Here is an 18,947-nt window from a genome sequence, read left to right on the forward strand (position 1 = left end):
AGGTGCCACAAGACTCGCCTAGCTGCCTTCTTGCCATTTTTAAAAAAACATTTTAGGCACTTGATAGTTAATGCACACATAGTCTTGCTAAATGATAGACCAGGAATATCAAATCATTTAAATAAAGGGTTGTGCTGCACTTTGTGACTCAATGCATTGGGCTCTGTTGTGGATCTTGAGGCAAGGAATGACAGATTGAGTGGAAGAGGACTGTGTTTTATACCACAAACTAGCATTCAGGTACAGTATTTGTTCTAAAGTTAAGTAGAAAATGTCTCTTTAATTACCTTTGAGAAACTGGAAATTAAAGAGTTATTTCTGAAAGGAACAAGCTTTTTTCTGTTCTGTGGAACTGTAACTGTTACTATTTCCCAGTAAATCTTCAAATTAATTTCTGATGTATGTTTGTGTATGTGTGTGTGCATCACAAAGGTTCAGATAACTGGATAAACAAAGAGGTTCTGAAGACTCTAGATCAATGGTGTCCAACCTTTCACCTTCCCTGGGCCACATTAGAAGATGAAAATTTGGTTTGGGCCGCACATAAATTTGGTTTGGGCTGCATGGGGGGGCAGCCCTAGCCGTCCCCCGCAGCCCCGCTCCAAGCGTGCTTACCGGCAGCTGTGGTAGACAGCAGAGACTGCCAGCTTCGACTCCAGTGGCTTTATGGGGCCAGGAGGGGGTCCACCTATTGACGGGAAGGGCACAATGCTATCACACAGCCCACCTCTCCCCCCTCCTACTCCTTCCTTCCTTCCCTCTCTCCCCCAACGTTGTGACGTGCCCCAGCCGCAAGCGCCAGCAGTGTAACTTGAAACTTTGGAATTTCTTTAAAAATAAAAAATTGCACTGGGCCACATTATGAGCCAACCTGGGCCGCAGGTTGGACAAGCCTGCTCTAGATGCAGAGTTCAGATATACACATCTGATGCAGACATTCTGCAGTGTACACAGCATATCCAAAGCATAGCCATGGCCTTTTGCGATGTGTGCATGAGCTTCTCAGTGTTTGATTTGTTCCTAGGGAAAAGGGATATTTGGAAATATCTTGTCGTTGTTTTTTAAACAACCATCAGTTGTTTTTATTTCTTTTGCCCAATCCAGTGTCAATACAAACTCTTCCATAGTTTATCCAGACCCCAGAATCTTTGTATATGGGAAGACCCAGCAAGATTTGGAAATGAATAGCATTGTGATTCTGTTCGAAAATCTGTGGATTGCTATTTTTAAAACATAGCTTGAGGTTTGAGTGGCTACATCTTGCTACAATTCTTCCTGCAAATTTCTTCTGCCAGGTTCATAAAACAAGGTTTGCATCTAGATAGATCAGCTGCCCAGTTCACAACTCAGTATCTGGCTTGGAAAGCTAATTTAATTGCATAGCACTCCTGTTGCTAGTAAAGTACGTATTACTTGAACACTTTCCCTAAGTAACATGTTTGTCCCATGTGCTAGTGATTGGGGAAGAGTAAGAAAAGCCCTCTGCGGTGGTCCTTGTACTCATGGGGAATTGGCCTCTCAGTGGGTTTTTTCCCATGTTCGCTGCCGTGTCTCCCTTTGTCCTTGTATTCGCTCGCTTTATTTGTTTTGGAATTCTTGAATCCATTTCCGAAGCATTTCTAAAATATTTCTGTATGCAACGGTGGACGTTTAGCAGCAAGAGAAAACTAAAAAACAAACCATCCAGTGTCTAAATTAAATAGAAACTTAATGAATCAGGGAGGAACATCTAGATGACAGGGATGTAGGAAATATATCTAGACAAGAGTGTGCCTTTTCTTGATCCTGGAAAAATCTGTAGAGTACTTTATGTTGTCAGTCTTTGCTTGTCCAGTGAAGAAGGGGGGAAAACATTCTTAGAAAGTGATACTCATATATAGTCCCAAATAAAGTGAGAAATTATTTGGAGACTTTTAAAAAAATCTACCTGCCATAAAAATGTGCAAAAAATTATCCCAGGAAAGACTATTAAAATGATTACAATAATAGGATGCAGGTTTGATTAGCATCATTAGTCTTAGTCTTATATTTTATTTTCACAAATAGTACTGTTAGGAAGAGAGATGGACGGGGTTTCATAAGGACTGTAATACTGTGATTATGTATGCAAAATATTGAGGAACAGGCAGTGAGGGAGAGAATAAGAATAAGAATAGGAGAATGATTCTAATGGTGCTGTTGGAGTCTCACACAAAGAACACAGAGTTGCAAACAATTGTGTGTTGTGTTCACAAAAAGCCTTGTGATCCAACATATGCTTCTGCTGCTGGTGAGATGCCACAAGAGAGGTTGCAGTAAAAAATTAAATCAGCAAAATTGATCCCATTTTCCATTAACCTTCATGAGGTCAAAACCACTTTGAAGGACTCAGATCTGTTGTTGATGGCCACCACCAAACACAACTCGTACTATTAACAGTGGCATAGTGCCTTTTGCCTAGTTGTACTAGGGGAACACAAAAGCATAACCTTGGGAAGGAAATTGCCTTGTTAAAAAAAATCACTGTAACATTATCTGTCACATACTGAGTTGTATGGCTTAAGGTATGACTAGGCTACCAAATTGCAGTGGGCCAGATTGCTAAATAGGATCCCTTGAGGTCACATAGAGGTATGAAGTAGAGGTTTGATGTGATCTTTCCATTCATATACAAGCATCCAGCTGTTTTGGTGATGAACCTTCACTTCATCGCAAGTGACCCTACTTGGTGCTTTCTCCCTTTAAAGGAAAGGTGGGGGGATAATAATTGAATTGTGGTGCTGGAGGAGGCTCTTGAGAGTCCCCTGGACTGCAAGGAGAACAAACCTATCAATTCTAAAGGAAATCAACCCTGAGTGCTCACTGGAAGGACAGATCCTGAAGCTGAGGCTTCAGTACTTTGGCCATCTCATGAGAAGAAAAGAGTCCTTGGAAAAAACCTTGATGTTAGGAAAGTGTGACGGCAAGAGGAGAAGGGGACGACCGAGGATGAGATGGCTGGACAGTGGCTGCGAAGCAACCAACATGAAATTGACACAACTCCGGGAGGCAGTGGAGGATAGGAGGGCCTGGCGTGCTCTGGTCCATGGGGTCATGAAGAGTTGGACACGACTAAACGAACGGGGGGATAACAAAGCAAAAAAAAAAACTGTCCTCTGTTTGTGAGGAGACAATTCAATTTTTAAAAAGAATCTAAAAAGTGAATTGCATCATTGCTGCTTTACAAGACTTTTTTTTTTAATCCCTTTGCTTCCTCTCCCCCTCCATGGAGGAGCAGGAGGAAGCTTTCAGTTTCCAGTGTTGTCAAGTGGCTTAAGCTATTGCTTAAGCCATTGACTTTGGTTCACTCCCAGCAATTATGCTGGAACCAAGCCAAGACTGAGTGATCCTGCCCAAACCCAAAAAGTAGAGACAAAAAGTGTGGGTAGGTGTGCATCAGGGCTGGGCTGGTTTGTGATGGCACTTCTGTCATGTGGTTGCCAAGAAAAGAAGCAAATCAGTCCATGCCCAGAGCAGATGAAACAGTGGCACAAATCCCTGTCTGGTTGCATCCACCTCATTCAGTGGATAATGTCTATGGTAATTTCTTAACATGCTGTGATTTGCCTTCACATGCTGTCCCTTTTGCATAATACCCAAGAGGAATACAGCCGAAATTAATTCGTTCCATGAGTCATGTCTTATTGTGAAATTTTTGTCTTGCGAAGTGCGGTACTAACGGTTTGCGATTTAAAATAAACCAAAAAAAAAGGAAAAAATTTCATCATGTGAAGCACACCCGTAGAAAAATTCGTCTTGCAAGTCACCAAAAAAAAAAATCACAGAACACTTTCGTCTTGCGAGTTTTTCGTTGCGTGAGGCATTTGTCTTGCGAGGCATCACTGTAATTATTTATATGCATGAAGGGATGGAAATGACTTGTACAGAGATCCATGTTGCCTTTGTTTGTAAGCCACGTTGTTAGCAGTCGTAAGGTTGGATGAAAGTGGGGACGGACATTTTCTGGATTTCTTCTCAAGGAATTGTTTATCAGATGTTTGCATGAATTAAACAATCATTTTTTGCATTCAGGCCGGTGTGGTCTGTGCCTACTATCCCTTCTGTCATTTCCCTGTATTTAATACCCCTAAATTTAGAATGTCAGCAATGGCTTTAGAAATGACCTATTTTTTCTTATTTTTGTTTTGCAGCCTTTAGACATTAACCAAGAACAGAATGGGGAAACAGAACAGTAAATTAAGACCCGAGGTTCTCCAGGATCTCCGAGAGAATACTGAGTTCACAGACCATGAGCTTCAAGAGTGGTACAAGGGCTTCCTGAAAGATTGCCCAACGGGTCATTTGACTGTTGAGGAATTCAAAAAAATCTATGCTAACTTCTTCCCTTATGGCGATGCCTCAAAATTTGCAGAGCATGTGTTCCGCACTTTTGATACAAATGGCGACGGGACAATTGACTTTAGGGAATTTATCATTGCTCTGAGTGTCACTTCTCGAGGAAAGCTTGAACAGAAGCTGAAATGGGCGTTCAGCATGTACGACCTTGATGGCAACGGGTACATCAGCCGGGCCGAAATGCTTGAGATAGTGCAGGTGAGTAAATCTGTTCTAGAAGCACACTCAAACCTCCTAATTTGACCCAGTTCCAAAATATTATTAAATGTATCACGTACCCAGCAGTTAACCATCAAATAATGCAGTAGTGTGTACATTGTTCTTAGATGCCAAAGGCCCGCAACATATTCCAAATAAAGGTCTTGCCATCTGGTACTGAACATCCGAACAAAAAAGAATTGAGGATCATGTTATTTATTAGATATAAATAATTGGATCTGAGTTCTGCCTTCCATAGATGGAAAGGTCTGCACTCCGAGAAGATGCCTCTTCCCAGTTTGTGAGGGTGCCTCATTCATCTGCACCTGTGCCTACCCTATGGAGAAGGATCACCTATCCCTCTGTATTACTTTTTCAAGGCACTGGGTGGATGGACTACACGGGAGGGCAGGAGAAAGGAAAGTCCGCTTCTGCCAACCCAGTTTCATGTGCTTAAATCTGGGTTCAGTATACTAATAATATATTTATTATGATCCAATACATAGCAATATCAATTTTGCTGTGTATTAAGAGAGAAAGAGCGGGTGAGAGAGACACCGGGAGAGTTTGTGTGTAATAAATACATGCATGCATCACAGAGAGCAGACTTCATCAGAACCTCGGTCTCCATTCTTTACCTTTCTCTCTTTTCTCTTTGAGGGAGTACACCAGTAAGTGTCTGTGACAGAACAAGTCAAACATACAAACAGCAGGCCCCAACCGTAGATAAACAATCCCAGCACATACATGCAGACCTAAGAATTAAAAAACAAAACAAAAACCCTATACAGTGTTAGAGCATTTTTCTTCCTAACCCAGTATGGCTAACACAGTTTGACAATGGGTGAAATCCTGTTGTGTAACTTATGCCTGCCGAAGAGTGATGATATCACAGGCAGGGGGCAATTTTCAGTAATAAAAAACTTTATACGGTGAAAAGGATGAGGAGTTGGAAAATCCATGGGATGGAATAATTATTACTGAAAATCGCCATGGCACTGTGACCTTTCCACAGGTGTAAGTTACACTACAGGAGCTCAGCCAATATTTATATTATAATACATATATTACAAATATGTATCTGCTATGCTTAGTAATACAAGCTTCTGTATAAACCCGCACGTGCAATATAATGGGAGTAATAGGTGGCCCAAATTCTCTTGCATAGCTGCATAAGCGGTTGTACATTTTAGAAGCAAATTGCCCCAGGTTAAGTAATCACAATAGGTATTATTGGTTGCATCTGTATGTGACAAACAATGTCCACTATGATTTCTTAACTGAAAGCAGTGCTCTAAAAGTTACAGCACTTGTGTTACACCAGCATAACTAGGCAAAACGATTTGAGCCATTATTTGCAAATAGCAGTACATATTCTGTTTCTCTTTCAGAAATGCAGACTGAGCTGATAATTTGTTTAGCAGTCCCATAACTATCCCATTGTAGTTTCCTGTCAGCTTTTCTTATATTCTTATATTGAATCTGTAGTTTGTAGACGATGCAAAATATACTTCCCGTATTTTGCTGTCTCCATGCAGGCAATCTATAAAATGGTGTCTTCTGTCATGAAAATGCCAGAAGATGAATCTACTCCAGAGAAACGAACAGACAAAATTTTCAGACAGATGGACACAAATAATGATGGTATGTTTTCTGCAACAAACGTCTGTAACAAATATGCCTGATTGTGATGATTGGTATATGTTTGTAGCATCATTGCTAGCATCAAGAAATTTCCATGGCTACAATTTGTGCCATTTCTGAAAGAATCTTGAGAATCACAGCTTTCTTCCTGTTTTGAATAAAACATACCAGCCTCCCAGGGTTGTGTTTTTTCCCCTTCCAAAATGCAACCTGTTGATGGGCAGCCGTTGTTAAGTATGACATCTGTATGCACATACACCTTTACCCCGTTCTTGCAGGTGCTAACATTTGCCTCTTGCATAATATGTGTCTCCTCCCAGTACTATAGTCTTTGCCTTGCAGTGTAAAATTGTAGATAACTTCAGTTTTGCAACTGAAATACTTTGGGGAGTGGTAGTACTTCTATCCTACTTTATGCGATTTATTTATAGCAGTATTTTGAGATGTGTATACCTTTAGTCAACTTCTCTTTTCTTGGGGAAAGAGTAGTTGTACTAGCCCAATTGTTATGTGAAACACATTCCAGAAGGCCACTAGATCTTCCCAATTAAGCATGCATAGGGTTGGAGATTGCTGGGAGCAGAGCTGGATTATCTAGGCTAGAGGTGTTGGGTTGAACATGTAGAAATGAAGTCTGAGTGTCAGAGCAGGCAGGAAAGAAAGGTTGTTTCTTTTGGCTGAATAGAGATAAATGGATAAGAGGAAAAAGGCAGGTTAGAACAATAGAATTGATTTCGGGTCCTCTGTCCAGGCTGTTCAACCATGGTCATTTGTTGAGTTGGCGCTTCAGTACCTTGAAAACAGCCAGGGAAAGAATTGGTAATCTCTGTGGTTACGGATGGACAGGAACCATGATGGACATCATTGTATCCCCTAATGCAGGGGCCATCAACCCCCGGTCTGTGCCCTAGTGCCAGTCCATGAGACTGGGCCACGGATACGCATCTCCACCGCTCTGCGCACACGCTCGGTGGGCATGTCGCGCTCATGGGTGGGGGTGTCACACTCGCTCCCCTTAACTGGTCCACGGCCCCAAAAACATTGGGGACCACTTCCCTAATGGGTTGATATCTCATGTGGTCTTTTCTACCTCTCCTTGCTACTCCATGGAGGCTGTGTTTGCTTTGACAAAAGTTGCATCAGAAGGGAGAACTTAGCTTCTGAACACTTGACTGGTTGAACTCCAGAGGGAGGAGATTCAGAATTATTTCTAATGCTGAAACCAGAAACAGAAGTCCTTGGCTGTGAAGAAGATTCTTTCACATGCTTTACCAGTCACTAAAAGCCAGTGGGGCAGGACAGAGGTGCTCCTTCGTAATTGCCACTATGTAAGGCAGTGAGCCATCTGGAACCAGCTTGGGAATGGATGGGCTATCTAGATGTATTTTAACTCTCAGAAAATCCAGCCAGCCTACGTCAAGGGTAGGGTCTTCTGCAGGCTGGGATACAGAAAAAAGGGCAGGCCAAGTGAACTCCTGACATACCTCATCTCTGGAAGGAGGTCTAGGTGAGATTTAAAGGTGTGTTTGATTTTTTTAAATAAGATTATTTGTCAGCCTAAACTTTCAGAAGTCTTGGAGCCATTCTGGAATGTGTAAATCAGAAGAAAGCAACCATCTAAGCAGGGATCTCCCCATTCAGCGGAAAGAGTCTCACAGTAAGAGAACAGGGAGGGAAGATGAGCAGATTGTGTAAAGGAGTGCTAGGGGAAAAATATTAATGCCAAAGCTTAACATTTTGTTTAATCAAATAATGGAGCGAGAAGAAATTCCATCTTCCGGGAGACACTAGATAACTATTACAATATTAAAGCCCAGTAAAGGTCCTCTGGATATGGAAGCTTATAGGCCTATTTCATTAATAAATCAAGATGCAAAATGTTTTACAGTATTATTGGCCAAAAGAATGAATAGCTTTATTGCTAGATTTATAAAGAGTGATCAAAAGGGATTTATAAAAGGAAGGCAAATGTAAACGAAGAATATTGAATCTAATGCATTTGATATCTAAAAACAAAAATAAAGCAGACTAATGGCATTAGATATTTCCAAAGCTTTTAATTCATTGGAATGGGCAACACTTAAAAGATTAGTGGAAAAACTTGGATTTGGCGTATGATTTAGGGGTATGGTCCAGCAATTATATTATATGCTAAAAATTTAGTCACAATAATCAAGATCAATGGAGTAAATGAACAGATTTCCCTTAAGCCAGGATATGTGGCAAGGATGCCCCCTTCCACCCCATTTGATTTGATTAAGGAACTCCTAGCTCTTAGAAAAGATGCAACCATACAGGGCATAGGCCATAGAACAGAGATAAATCTAAGACTAATTTGTTTGCTGAGGACACATTGCTAACAATACAGGACCCACTTAAGGTTATGGATCATATAAAAGTTCATTAAGAATACCCTGCATTTTCTTTCTCTGAAATACAAGTCATCTAATGACATAAGAGAGTGCATGCAAGTTTAATAGTTGTTGAAATACAGAGTAACAGGAATAAGGAAGAACCTAAACCCAACAGGTGCAATTATATTTAGTGAAAGTCATCCCACAAGGGATAGCCTGTCAAACGGTCCAAACATCTTAACTGGGAATGCTGCCATCCTCAGAAGGTAAATGCCCCCCCCTTTTTTCCCCCTGGCTTTTATACAGTGCACAGTTGTACACATCTCCAAAATGAACAACCTTGCCTTTGGCAAAATACATGCTATGGACTTAATCTCGTAGCAGGAACAAATGAAAGTGGGCTAAGAATGGTACAAATGTCTTGTGCTTCCTTTTTCAAATGTTTTGAACCACAGTCTCCTCTTGCGTCAAATTTAAAGCGGTATCATTGATCCACATAGAATTATTTTATAAAGTTTTTTTTTTAATAAAGCGATGCATAGCGGCTGAAATCGTGGTAGTAAGTTGCAAGTAGAATGGACTCGTTGAATCAATGAGGATTTGATGAGTCAGCTCCTCTCTGAGTTCCGCTGATTCAGGGGGCTACTAGATTTCAGCCTTTCTGTTACAATACAATAACTTAACAAAAGGAAAGTGTGTTTCCTGGCAAACTGGTGGGTAGTGGGTAGTGTTTGTCTTGAGTCATCTCACCCTAATTTAAGTCATTCTCAGGTCAAGTGAGGGTGAGATGAATCCTGACAACCATTCCCCACCTGGAGCAGGTTCACCTCTCTTCAGCTTGGGACTCACCCCCGGCCTTCCATCTGTCTCCATCCTGGGAAAGGACAACCCAGCAGCTGGTTGAGGATTTCAAGAAAGGTCTGAGAGTGCCATCAGGCTGCCACCTGGCAGCAAGGATCTGCCGCACAAAGAGTGCAAAGAGGTTTCCCCGTCTGTCACATCAGTTGTAGGAAAGCTTTAATAGGGTAGGTGGCATGAGCTATTTAACTCAGGACAGCTGCCGCATTTTAACACTTTCTGATAATGGTCTTATAACTCTAAAAGAAGGAAGAGGTGTGGAGACTTGAACATGTTCCCAATAGCCCTGCCACGTCCCCTGGGATTGATGGCTTATAGTGGGTCTCCACAGCTGTTGATAAATATGGAAGTTTTCTTTGTTTAACCGAATAATTCTAGGGCTGCCTGTCTCACTTATCCTCATAGCATTCTTTCACCACCGCTCCTCTGCCAGTCTAAGAAACATGGGTATGATTAAGATTGCTGAGCTAGTCTTGTATGATAAATTATATAAATGGTTTCAGTAATATTTCTAGGGTGGACCTATAAATGTTAAGAATCTTGTCCTGTTGGTGCTTACTCTGTTGTTCTGAAACCTAGATTAATCAAGATGTTCTTAATGGTCCTTTCCCCCCCCCGCCCCCCCAAAAAAGCCTGCCATACTCTTTTAAATAAGCATTATTGAGAGCAGATGGATGTATTCTTGATACCGTGCTACCAGGTTCTTCGCACTTTATTTGAATAGACCTTGAGCTGGAAGGCACTAGAGCGGTCATAACCATTGTCTGGTTCATCTGCTCAGGATTATGTTTAACCTTCAGCTCATTGACAACTTAAATAGGTATCTTGGATCCTTAAGTCATTAAGATTTGTTCCATGAGTATATTCCATTTGGCTGTCATTTTCTGCTGGCAAAGAGAATGTTTTGAATTGTTTCTTTTTCTGTTTCCTTTCAAGGTAAACTATCTCTTGAAGAGTTTATTAAAGGTGCCAAGAGTGATCCGTCTATTGTGCGATTGTTACAGTGTGATCCAAGCAGTGCAAGTCAGTTCTAATTAAACTCTGGACAGTTTGCAAAGAAAATTACTGGCTTGTTCCAGCTTTGCTCGTATATGGATGCCTTCTCAACCATTCCTCTGTGACTAGTGGACGTGGCTTCGCTGCCAGATTGTGTGTGAAAGAGAGCCTCACTTCTCTACCAACATTGATGCAACGTCTCTCCTCCTTCCACCACTTCATTTCCCCCCTCTCCCCATAACCTTATGGATCACTCTATACATTTAACGTAAGAGGATGTTTACATGCAGATTGAAGTTATTGCACATCACTTGGGTAATATCGGTGAATTACTTTCCAGTACCCCCTAAGAAGAAATAATGCTGCGTGTACCTTTTTGCCTGGCACAGCAGTGGCAAAGCACAGGCAGATTTCATGTGCTTACCAGAAAATGGCTATGAAATGTGGAATAAATTGAGTAGAGGTTTTTTTAAGAGCATGATATCAGTTTCCTTTCTATGAGGAATATTGCTTGCACTTATGTAAAGGTCTTTCCATTCTTTTAAATATAAATATACATAAACTATATATATATGGTGAAGTAAAATTTTAATATCTAGGTCATATTTAATATATCATGTAGATCTCATGCTTCATTTCTTCTAGTTGCCTGTGATTATTCATTTTTTATTAAAAAAAACCATGATATTTATGCATAGCAGAGTTGCCATTAAGGCATTGCACGACTAGCTGCTTGTGGATATGACACTGTTTTAATTACCAGTTGCAACACTTGGTTCATTTTTACTGTTGATTGTTGACGAATGTTTTACTGTGTTTATGAAGTCTTTTTAAAAAGAGCCCTTCTACTTCTGTGTTTCTTGGTGAAGCGCCACGTGCGGTGGATGCAGCGTTTGACATGGCTTTTGAGTGAGGTGAGGTGATTTGACATGCATTTGTTATGACCCTCCTCCCTTGTGGCTGTCCATCTCTGTTAATAGTCTCGTGCATTCTGGTGTTATTTAATATCTGCCTAACGCCAATAAATGTTAATTGAAATACATACTCATTTTCTTGTCAGTCTGCGTTATATTTCAGTCACCTTAACTCTTCAGGGACCGCACATAGCACAGTGGCTTTGGAGAAAGCAAGAAATGCAAGGTCTTTCCATTCTTTTAAATATAAATATAAATATACATATATTTGCTCAGTGACGATTTTGCAAAAGGAGTGCGTGGGTGGATTTATCCATTCCTCCGCAGATCTTAAGAGTCGGTGTGTGGCAAGTAGATGAGCCAAGGCTCTGTCCTCTTTCCTTACCTGGAGTAAGGATAAACAGGACTCCTGAAGCGCAGCCCTTTTCTTCATGGCTAATAACAGCAAGGCAAGGAGGGGACTGGAGGGGTGGTGGTGTGGAAAGTTAAGGCACAGGTTTTACTCATTCTACAGCCCAACGGTAACGATTGTGTGCCATCAGGTCAATTCTGACTTATGGCACCCTTTTTGGGTAGACAGTACTCAGAACTGGCTTTCCCATTCCCTTCTTCTGGGGGTGCCCTGGGACTGTGCAGCTTTTGCCCAAAGCCACACAGGCTGGCTCTCCTCCCAGGAGACATGGTGGAAATCAGACTCCCAACCTCTGGCTCTGCACCCAGATACTTAATTCACTGAGCTCTCCAGCCAGCAGCTCTGAAACCTAAGGATGTAAGAAAGGCTTACTGGTTTGTGTGTGTGTGTGTGTGTGTTTAATCCTTGATGGAAAGTGTCTTGACACACATCAAAATTCACCCTGAAAAAAAAATAGCTGCTGGCAGGTTGGTTTATTTATTTATTTTATTTATTTTTATTTTATTTATTTATTAGATTTATATACTGCCCATCTAGAACCTGTCGGATACAAGCAAAAAGACCAGCTCCTGAGACATCATTTAATACAGGATCTTCCCAAAAACTTCTTAAGTAAAGTTTTTGAGAGAGAAAGTCCCAGAGTGTTAAAAGTGCCCAGTAACGGTGATAACCTCACCTAGTGGAGATAAAAACGTTGAGTTTCTGCCTAGAGTTAGAGAATTAGATCATAAGTTCAAAGACTTTCTCCAGCCAATAACTAGTGTCCTATCTGAATTCCTACAACATTCTGTGTAATTGTGCTAAGTTAATAAAAAGAGTTCTCAAGGGGTTGTTTTAAGCTCCGCTGGCTCGGACATCTGTGGTCGACTCTTCTTTGTAATTTCTCTCAAGGCTAATTGCCTTCTCTTTGTTCTGTGATCACCTACACCTTATAAAGTGTCTCTTGTAGATGCATGCTAAAACATCCTGATGCTACAGTCCCAAGCATGTTTGCTAACATTTAGCACCACTGTGACTGGTTGAATTTGCTTCTGAGTCCATATGATTAGAACTGCTTTCATGGACTGTGCCTGATGAACCAAGTTCTTGGCTACAGAAGCTACTTCAACATTTTTGTGCTTTATTCTTCAGACACAGATTTTGAGCTCCAGTGTATACCATGAAGGAGGTAATAGTGCTTCTAGTCCAAGGCAAATGAGCTGGACTGGAGTCACCCTTTTCGCTCGGAAGAATTTTCTCCCTCGCTGAGTAAGGACAAAAATAATCTTCATTTATTCCTGCTTCCCTCTCCTGTTTCTGAAAAAAATTGCTCCAGAGGCTTGGGAGCTCCTCCAAGCAGTGGGGAGAGACGATGCTAGGGGCTACAAAGAGAAAGATAACAAACAAAAATTGCTCCACTTTTCATCCAGTTTTGATTGGAAGTCATGCCAGGTTTCTCCTGTTAAATCTCTTCCTGTGGTTACAATATTGGCATTTAATTTAATTTCATTTTTCAGTACATTTTTAATATCTTTCTAAGGTTGGATTTGTGTTTGCTTTCCTTCCTTAAAACCCAGAAGAAAATGCTTCATGGTCTCTTTTGTCACGTGTTCCCCTCTGGGGAAAGCAGCCTTGCCTTTCCATTGCTTTTTAATCCACTCAAGTGTATACACAAGAACAACATGTAAGCATTCCTTCATCAAAAGCCTCCAAGAAGTCTGTGATGAAGATACACAAAGGCAAAATCTACAACTCCAGCCCCATCTGCAGGAAATTAGTTTATAAAATAGTGCAAAATTAAAGAAATCCACAAAGCCTTCCTTTTCTCTTTCAAGCCTCTCATAAGATGCTCTTGGAAAGTGGTGGTTTTAAAGAGGCATAGGCCACTACCGCCACTTCACCAAAAGTCACTGCAGTAAAATAGATATATATTTACATTTGTTCATTTATTTATTTTTATTTATTTAATTTATATGCCGCCCACACTACCCAAAGGTCTCTGGGTTTACAAATGTCATCAGCAGAAGTAGTAAACAGCTGACGGATTTTGTAAGTAACTGAACCTCCGTACTTTGTGTAACAAAGGAAATCTGTTCTCTGCTGCAGGATGGTGCTATATAAACTCAGGGTGTGCATTCAGAGTTGAAAGCATTTGGAATTCACCAAATAGTGCCATATTTGGATCGTTCCAAATACACAGTAGGACTCCCTTACCCACAGGATCACTATCTGCTGATTCACATATCCACAGTCAGAAAAATCCCCCAAATATATACAGTGGGTGCCTTGCTTAAGGGTGCCCCGTTTAACGACGAAATCGCATACCGACGAACTTTTTGCAATCGCATTGCAATGTTTGAAATGGGGAAAAATCGATTTGCGATGATCGGTACCCTGTTTCACTTACTGATTATCGCAAAGCAATGATTTCCCCCCAGCTGATCGGCGGTTCCAAAATGGCCACTGGGTTAAAAAAAATGACCACCCGCTGTGTTTAGGGACGAATTCCTCACTTACCGGGCAGTGAAAATGGCTGCCATATGGAGGATCTTCGCTTAAAGGTCAGTTTTAAGCCCATAGGAACGCATTGAAGGGGTTTCAATGCATTCCTATGGGCTTTTTAAAATCGCATAAAGATGAAATCGCTTTGCAGCGAATTTTGCTGCACCGATTAACGTGGCTATTTGAGGCACCACTGTATATATTTCTAATGATGAAGTTACAGTGGGCACTTTTTCAGAAGCACTGTGGTCACCCTGCCATCCAGCTGCACTTGCTCCACCAGTTGCTAGAAGTTGTAGTGATGACAAGGTCGCCATCCCTGTTTGGAACATGCAGTCAAAAACTCAAGCTCTCCATAACCAGACCTGAAAACAGACTGAACAGCATATAGATAATCTGTATCATCCAGGAACCTCTAGAGCTGGGATTTCACTAGACACTGCAAAAATTTGCCCAAAAATGGAATATTGGAGACAATATGCTGATAATTATCCAACACAGTGGGGTTCAAAGAGGGCTTTTTTAAAAAAACAAAGGTCTTACTACTGCCTCCTTAAGACATTCTGGGATCTTATTGCAAAGAGGCATTCACTGCTTCTTTAGCCCTCTCTGCCAGTCCCCCTCTGGCTACTTTTTATAAGCCAAAAAGGGCAAGGATCCAGCATCCATGTGGCGGCTTTTACCTCTCCAGAGATCCTGTCCCCATCCTCAGGTTGCATCAACTCAAACATATCCATTAAAACAGGACACATAGGGATGAAGTTCCACCAACAGGACCTGTGTCAACTACAGCATCTGTCTGCAAAGGGCTGTGCAGACTCTTCACAGCAGGTTGTCGATTGGTCATCATTCTTCTCTTATGGCCATCTGTGCAACAGGGCTTTGACCACCTGAAAGAGCTCCACTGGACAGTTCTATGCAGAATGCAATGGTGAATAATTTCTTCTTCGCAGCCAACGCTGCCCTGGAATAAGATTTCCAATGAGTTGCCATGTTCAATCACATCTGCTCTTGAGTTTTCTGCCATTGTTGCTCTAGTGTCTCCATCCCACTTGGTTCATCATCCCCATCTCCCTAGTAGACGGACTACACTCTGTGGGAGTGGATACTTAGGAGCGATCATGTCAAGAACCTTGGCCATGTCTGCATTCCAGAGACCCACCAAAGCCTCAACAGGATCTGCCAGGACAGCTGGAAACTCCCCAAGAGCCATCAGGAAACTATTTGGATCCGTCAGTCTCCTATGGTGGGCGCTTTTAGTTGACTATCCACCTCTGCAGAGGCTCAAGGTTCCAATGAACCTAAACCTGTCCCAGGTAGTGATCTGCCCATGAAAACAGAACTACTGAGAGTTCCTCCACAGCCAGACCACCACGATCCTGCCCAGTACAGAAAGCCAGGTCAAGAATGTGCTCTTCAACATGAGTGGGGCCAGATACCAATTGGGACAGCTCAATGGTCATCATGGTAGACATGAAGTCCTGAGCCTGTCCTGATAAATTGGTCTCTGTGTGGGATGTTGAAGTCCCCCCGCACAACAAGCCAAGGTGACTGCGGCACCACACCTGAGATCAGCTCAGCCAGCTCAGGCAGGGAGACCCCTGTTGCAGCAGGATGGGCAGTACACCAACAGAATCCCACCTGATGAGGACTGAATCTCAGTAAACGACTGCAACTCCTCCTCCCCATCTGCCAGGTCTGCCCTGTTGCCGCCCAGGTGGACAAACCTGAGAAAGATGAACACACACACCCCAGCTTCATCCAACTGGGTCTTTATAATGCAAGCCAGGTCAGCATGTTCATCCAGGATCAAATCCTAGATATTAGCAATCTTTTCTTTCTGAATTGTCCTTTAGCAACAGCCCCTTCAAACCAGGGGGTTTGCCATCAAGGCTATCCAGGCCATTAGATCTGGGAGACCGTTTGGTGGTAGCAACCAGCACTCTGTTTTCTCCCCTTCTCCCCTGGTGTAGTTGATGAACCCCCCACCTCTGTAGCTCCCCCGTGCCCTCTTTAACTGCCCTGGTTACCCCATGCACACACAAACACCCAATGTCTCCTCTCCTTTGAACACAGATCCCTCCTCAATGGCCAAAGTCATGAGCACAGCAAAGAGAAAGTCAAGCAGGTACAGGAGGGAGTCAGTCAGTCAGTCTCCTCTTCTTTACCGTTTTCTGTCTCTCAACACCCCTCCCCCCAACTACACTTCCGAGGCACTCTAACCCCCCCCCCAAACAAATGACGAAATCATAGGAGAGGAAAAAAATCAGGGAGAAAAGAGCAAAGCAGCTGCTTCATAAGCCAGAAGCAAGGAGGGCTTGGTTTGGAAGCAGAGAAGCAGAGACCTACGTGGTTGAGGTTCTGCCAGGGAAGCTGGAGAGACACAGCCACGGATGTTCCCCAGTCCCACACACTCCCCTGCCCTGGCAGACGGCACACGGGGGCCCCCTCTCCAACTGTCCCAATGGTGTTACTTAACTCATGGCCAGTGGCAGCAGGTCCTGTCCTATAAGAACGGGACAGTCAGGGGTGACCCTTACCCGTTCCCAGACAAACTGTCCCAAGTCAATTAATAGTTACACAAATGCCTCAAATAAGAGAGTGCAAGGTTGTCAGGTGACACAATGGGATGTGACTGAGGGTGACTGCAGGCTATTTTGGTATGCCATTTTAACCTGCAAAGCGCTCGCGGTTTGAATTGTCCTGCTCCTTATGTAACCGAGATTCGTTGTGCTAAAAACCAGCCCATCGCTGGGTAGACCTCTCTTTGTGGAGATGGTTCTCATTCTTTTGTAGGTCCTTGTTGTCAAGAACACACATAGGCAAACTATCCGGGACTATGTGACTTGCTTTGTGGGGGCAGCTGGTGCCCACTATGGTTGGTAGGGCACAGCAGCACGTGGTGGATGAAGCCACGGGAGACAAGTAGAACAAGGGAAAAGTGGGCATTCGCACAGCCACAAACGGGCAGGTGCACAGCATTTACACAAGCACACCGAGGCAAGTAGGCATTTCCTCCACTCCTCGCCCCACTCGTATATTCCACAATTCGGCTCTGTTTGATTCCCTACTGTGCCTTGCAGGAGATCGGCTAACCTGTGTAGCCTTGGACAAACTGTACAGTCCCAGGGTGTCCCCACTCTTGAGAATAACAAGCCACTTCTGAGAACCTAGAGAATCCCGGGCAGGGTTGCCATTATTCTGAAGTGACTTGACGGTGCATAATTATTAGTAGTAAGAATATACAATGAAAGCTTTGCAGAAAAAGAAAATCAGGATAAAATGGAGCAAAAGGAAGGCAGGACAACACAATACAAAATATCCCCCTCTGAAAGAGCCCTCAAAAGGTTTTGTTATCTGCTTAATTGGTACCAGAGTTACAGAAAGTATAATAAAACAAGGTGTGTGAAGCATACCAAGGCTGGACACGTTCACCACCACCAAGCAAGCGCTTGGGAGCTACCCTTTTCCATTTAGCATTTCCATGGAAATTTGCCTGACGATTTTGTGGATGAAAAGCAGGTAATTGGTTCCCAAACCAATTGCGTCATGAAAATTTTTGGGGAGAGGAGACAAAGGAAGCAATATTTTTGTCACCTTGAAGAAATTTTTATGATGCCCACTTTTACTGAAAGGTAGCACTTCTCGAGAATAACTATTTCTAATTAAAAATAATTTTGTTAAGGTTTTAATTTTTAAAAAAACACATGTGGTATTTTTTTTTAATCAAAAAGGTTTGGGTTGATGGCAAAGGAGAATTAGCTGACTGGATAGCTCAGCAGCTTAGGTATCTGGTCGGGAGTTCAATTCCCCACTGGGCCTCCTGCAAGAAAAGCCAGCCCGTGTGGCCTTGGGCAAGCTGTACAGTCCCAGGACATCCTCAGGAGAAGGGAACCAGTTCTACCTGGAAAGGGGTCACCATAAGTAAAAATTGAGTTAACAGCACATGATGATGATGTTTAAAAGATCAAAGTGTGAAGGTTTGTCAAAAGTAAGAAAAGGGGTGAATTCCTAGTCTAGATACTGATATCAGACCCCTTCGTAGGAGTCTGTGAGATACACTTAAAGAGCTTGCTGGACGGAGAATGTCCATGGCTGCTTTCTACTGTCTCCTACCTAATGGCCTCGGGTGGTATCAGCTAAGGTGGTCCTTTGGCTTCAGAGAAATCCTGGATCAAATCCATTTGGACAGATTCAGGTGGCATCCAAATCAAAGCAGAAGGCCCCATGTCCCGAATGAACCAGTGCCGAATAATTTCACAGATAATTTCCAATGTCAGTTTCAAGTGACACCAACAATGGTTATCTCCAGAAACCAACACATTTCTCCACAGCTCACCTTCTAAGGAAACCGCAAGGGTTAGGACAAGTGGGAGAGCAGGAGGTGTGGTTTTGTGATTGGCACCCCTAGCTTCTAATCATAATAAGCAGCTTTATCTGGGCTCTCCATTCCCAGTTCTTTAGAGAGGAGGATACAGAAGGGGTACACGGCAAGACTAGTAAAAGGTTCTGTGCCGCTTGCTGCTTTTCCTCTCTGGAAGAATGTTCCATGGAGGGACATTCTGTTATATTGGAAGCCGCCTAGAGTGGTCGTATAGACCAGATGGGCAGGATATAAATCAAAACAAACAAACAAACATGGAAAATAAGGATGGCTGTATCCTGCCTCTATATGGCCCATATACATGTTCTCTCCTGTTCTATTGTGTTTTCTGT

The 18,947-nt window shown here is 42.6% G+C and overlaps 1 protein-coding gene across 5 annotated transcripts in view; it reads left to right on the forward strand.

Moving 5' to 3' along the window:
• Window positions 1–11,472, forward strand: part of HPCAL1 (hippocalcin like 1) — a 112,506-nt gene extending 101,034 nt beyond the window's left edge. For all 5 annotated transcript variants that reach the window (XM_020796617.3, XM_020796618.3, XM_073001540.2 and 2 more), the window contains exons 2-4: window positions 4,170–4,572; window positions 6,111–6,216; window positions 10,365–11,472. In XM_020796617.3, coding sequence (XP_020652276.1) covers window positions 4,195–4,572; window positions 6,111–6,216; window positions 10,365–10,462 — 582 coding nt within the window. In that variant the 5' untranslated portion in view covers window positions 4,170–4,194 and the 3' untranslated portion in view covers window positions 10,463–11,472. The remainder of the gene's footprint in view (window positions 1–4,169; window positions 4,573–6,110; window positions 6,217–10,364) is intronic.
• Window positions 11,473–18,947: the final 7,475 nt, after the last annotated feature.

Source organism: Pogona vitticeps, chromosome 1 (genome assembly GCF_051106095.1).
Source record: "Pogona vitticeps strain Pit_001003342236 chromosome 1, PviZW2.1, whole genome shotgun sequence".
Taxonomy (NCBI): domain Eukaryota; kingdom Metazoa; phylum Chordata; class Lepidosauria; order Squamata; family Agamidae; genus Pogona; species Pogona vitticeps.